Raw genomic sequence first — 4,293 nt, 5'->3', positions numbered from 1 at the left:
AAAACTTGGGGTCAGGGGGCTGGAGAGATGGCTCAGTGGTTAAGAGCATTGCCTGCTCTTCCGAAGGTCATGAGTTCAATTCCCGACAACCACATGGTGGCTCACAACCATCTGTAACGAAGTCTGCTGTCCTCTTCTGGTCTGCAAACACACACAGATTGAATATTGTATACATAATAAATAAATATTTTTTTAAAAAAAAAAACAAACTTGGGGTCAAAAGACCTGAGATTCCCATCCACGCTCTGCACCTGATGAATAGAGTCATTTTCAAGCAGTGTAGAAGGGAAACTGGGCTACACTGAGCGCTGAGGGTCTTCTGTGTTGCGACCCCCAGCCTATAATAATCAATCCCAACGCCTTTAGGGGACGCCACTCGCTAAGGGGCGCCAGAGACGCGGCAGAACTCGTGCGGGAGGCGGGGCAAGTGTCGGGGCGGGAACCTGAGTGGGCGGGGCTTCAGGGCGGGGCTTCAGGGCGGGGCGTCGGCAGGCGGGTCCCGGTGCCAGGTGCGGTTTGGTCCTCCCCGGGCGCCGTAGGCGGTGCATCCTTCTTGCAGCAGAGGCAAAGACAACCTCCTCTCTAAACCGCAAGCGGGCGCGGACCTGAGCTGCTGCTACCGGCTGGTCCTTCCCCTGGTGTCCGCGCCCGGAACCATGGCGGCACTGGCGGGTAAGAAAGGGCCACGCCGTCCTGCCCACCGCTCGCGGGTTTCTGGCTGGCTTGATCCTCTTGGGTCCTGGCAGGGTGGGAGGACCGAACTCGCTCGGGACTTAGAGGTCCTGGGACTCTGGAATTAGGGGTGGGTTGTCCTGCAGACTGAGGGCTCCTAGTGGCCTGCGCGTGGGGGAAGACTGCAGTCGGGGCAGGTCTCCAGGTTACGGAAGCCGACGGCAGAGATTCTCTGTGATGGACGAGTCTGGAATGGGAAGTACAGGGTCTTCTAGGGTTCAGGATGTGAGATTCCGAGTTATTCTGGGTCCTGGGTTTTCTGTATCTTTGGAGCCAAGGATTTTTGGAGGGTCCTGGAAATAGGAGTAGAGAGCTTAAGATGTGGACTGTGGAGAAGAGAGCGAACCCTTCTCCCGAGGCGCAAAGCTCGCCACATCATGTGCAGAAGTTTCAAGTCTTCTCAGGGGACTTGTTGAGTCCTCAGTGGTCTCGGAAGCCAGCGGGGCACCCTGAGAGGAAGGGTTGTGGGAAGGTAATTTCAAAATTGGTTTGGCTGGGTCTTAAGCCCCTTCACGCATCACCTTGCAGCTTCCTGCCCTGCGGCACCAGGAGCCTTCTGCTGCCTGTTTCCCAGCCACCTGTGTGAGTGGTTCAATTTCTGGGTCTACCAGTGTCGACTTTCAAAAGCTTTCCAGAAAGGTCAAAGGAGAATTTTAGGAGTGGGGGAGGGACTGGATAGCTGCCTCCACTTCCTGGCTTTCGGGCCTGTGGACAGTCACTTCCTCCATCCTGAATTCAAGGCCTGGGCCGCCAGTGGGTCACTTCCTCTCTATGGGAGCATGGGATTTTTGTTTTCATTCGTGATAATATGCTCTGGAGAAAGAAAGAACCGGGCGGAAATGCCTCTGTCTTGCCCTTTAGTTATTTTTTTTCCCTGCCTGGTTGTGGTGGTGCACACCTGTAATCCCAGCACTAGGAGAATTGCTTGGTCTGCGTGTGGAGTGCTAACTAGATCAATCTGGAATACAGAATAAGACCCTGTCTCTAAATAAATAACTCATTTTTAAAAAATGAGGCCTGTTGTTAGTAACACATGCCTTTAATTCCAGCAGTCGGGGGGGGGGGGGGGGCAGAGGCAGGCAGATCTCTGTGAGTTTAAGGCCAGCCTGGTCTACATAGTGAATTCCAGGACAGCCAGAGCTATACAGTGAAACCATGTCTCTCTCTAAAAAAACAAAACAAAGCAAAAATGAGTTGGGGATTGGGAGTTGCAGTTCAGTTGGTGGAACACAGGACTTCATCCCCAGCACTGCCTAGACGTTTACAGGATGCACGCCTGCAGTCCCAGTGCTAAGGAGGATCAGAAGTTCAAGGTCATCCACTGCTACGTGGGGACTGTGAGGCCAGCCTGGGCTAAACAAGAGATCCTGTGTTTGTGTTTATGAGGCTGGAGAAATGGCTCAGAGGTTAAGGTGTGTGCTGCTCGTGTAGAGGACCAGAGCTTGGCTCCTGACATCCGGCTGCTTCTCAATTCTGCTACCCCAGAGGACCCTCTACAGTGCCTGCACTCCCATGGCGTGTATCCACACAGAGCACACACAGAATAAAATCTGTCCCTTAATTTACAGATGTGTTCTTCAGCTCAACTGACTTTCAGTGACTTCTTTTTATTTGTTTGTTTTATTTTTTTGAGCAAGGTTTCTCCTTGCAGCCCTGGCTGTCCTAGATCTGTCTGCCTCTGCCTCATGAGTGATGGGATCAAAGGTGTACACCTTGGTGACTTCTTCTAACCGCTGTAGAGTCTCAACTTTGATCTTTGATTCTCAGAAATTTGTGAAAGAGTTTAGTCATTTTTGATTTGTGTGTGGTTCTAAGGATGAGTCCAGGGCCCGGTGCGAGCTAGCTGAGCACTCTGCCCCTGAGCTGTATCCTCAGCACCGTTTAAACCTTCCTGCATTTTAACTGAAGCATTCTTTTATGTGCATGTCTGCATGTGCACACGTGTGCCTCTTGCATGCCTGGTGCCTGCAGAGGCCAGAAGATCCTCTCGGACTGGAGTTACTGATGGGTGTAAGCACCGTGTGGGTGCTGGGTATTGAACTCTGGTCTCCGCAAGAGCATCTAGTGCTGTCGCTATTTTTCTGTTCAGGACAGCAGGCCATTGTTACGTTGCTTAGGTTGGTTCTCCCTCAGTCTCCTGGGCATTGCACCCGCTGAAGTGGCAGGCAGGCTTTGTTTGTTTTTTAATAGGTGAGGGGATGGAACCTGAGGTCTTACACGTGCTAGACAATGACTCTACTATTGGGCTGTATCCTCAGCCCTGAAAGTGGCTTTACTTTTTTATTGTTGTTATCGTGTATTTATTTTTGTTAAGGAGACTGAAGTACCTTGTTCACAGGCTATGACTCTGTTTTGTGGTCTCAGTTTAGTGTTTCATCCTTTCTGCATCACAAGCCACAGAATAAGGTTGTCCAGCCAGTCTGAGAAGGAAGTGGGGCCTGGAACTTACTTGTTCCTTCTGTTCAGATACATTCTCGGACACCTTGCATTCCTGTGTAACAGGAGAATCAACGACAAGGAAATCAAATATTTACCAAGTGCCTGTGAAGTCTTTGGAACTGGGCTAGGCCAAGTTTTACCTCTTACAAATTTTAACAGATGCCAGAGCCAGGAACGACATTTGAGACTATGTGCCATCTTCTCGTTTTTTCATCTGAAGAAACTGAGGCTCCAGGAGGAAAATAGGCTTGTCCAGGGTCGGCCAGGACATAGGGAGACATCTGTAGGCAGCAACCTACAGACCCTTAGAAAATACCCGTGGAGTAGCTGAGGGGGCAGCTCAGTTGATGAGGTGCTGCATGCATCAGGATCCCGGTTTGATCCCCAACCCCATTTAAATAGCCAGATGTGGTGCTCATATATAAGCCTGGTGCTGGGGAGGCAGAGACAGGTGGACCCCTAGCTGGACTGGTTAGCCCCAGGTCCTGGTGAGAGGCTTTGTCTCAAAGAAACAAGACGTCTGGGACTACTCAGATGGCTGTCAAGCCTGAAGACCTGAGTTTGGTCACCAGAAGCCTAGCTAATTTTTGTAAGTTGTATTTGTATTTGGTGGTGTGCACATCCTTACCCCTCATAAATAAATAAATGTAATTGAGACAAACAAAAACCAGAGTGAGTGGTTTCAGGGTAATAACATGCAAGGCTGACCCCATGTATACTCATGCAATGCCCATGCACCCTAACGCATGGACATGCACCCATGTTCGCGTGCACACACTGAAGTAGCTGTGGATGTGAATAAAGCCGTGGTTTGTGGCTTTTGAGAAACTTGATGCCTGGTCAGGGTAATTAAGAAGATGGAAATCCAGATGCATTGCTGCAAAGCCTCTGTGTGACAATGGAATGTCAGAGTTGTGTTCACATGTTTAGCCGTGAGTGGCAGGAGGCAGGATAGGACAAGCCCCTTCCTCTGTGGAGTGTGTGCTGATGGCAGCTAGACATTAAATCCTGAGCGCGTCATCAGGACAGGTGCTCTGAAAGTCAGAGGGGCGAGGAGCAATGGGCGGTCAGCAGGTGTGCTCGCAACCGTGAGAGTGGAAATACGGCAGTGTGCTGAGTGGC

The 4,293-nt window shown here is 50.7% G+C and overlaps 1 protein-coding gene across 2 annotated transcripts in view; it reads left to right on the top strand.

Annotated features, from left to right (window-relative positions):
• The first annotated feature begins 539 nt into the window (after positions 1 to 539).
• Limk2 (LIM domain kinase 2) overlaps positions 540 to 4,293 on the top strand; it is a 70,040-nt gene continuing 66,286 nt past the window's right edge. For both annotated transcript variants that reach the window (XM_026788707.1, XM_026788706.1), the window contains exon 1: positions 540 to 672. In XM_026788707.1, the coding sequence (XP_026644508.1) occupies positions 657 to 672 (16 nt within the window). In that variant the 5' untranslated portion in view covers positions 540 to 656. The remainder of the gene's footprint in view (positions 673 to 4,293) is intronic.

Source organism: Microtus ochrogaster, unplaced genomic scaffold (genome assembly GCF_000317375.1).
Source record: "Microtus ochrogaster isolate Prairie Vole_2 unplaced genomic scaffold, MicOch1.0 UNK6, whole genome shotgun sequence".
Taxonomy (NCBI): Eukaryota; Metazoa; Chordata; class Mammalia; order Rodentia; family Cricetidae; genus Microtus; species Microtus ochrogaster.
This window is presented reverse-complemented; position numbering and strand designations above follow the sequence as displayed.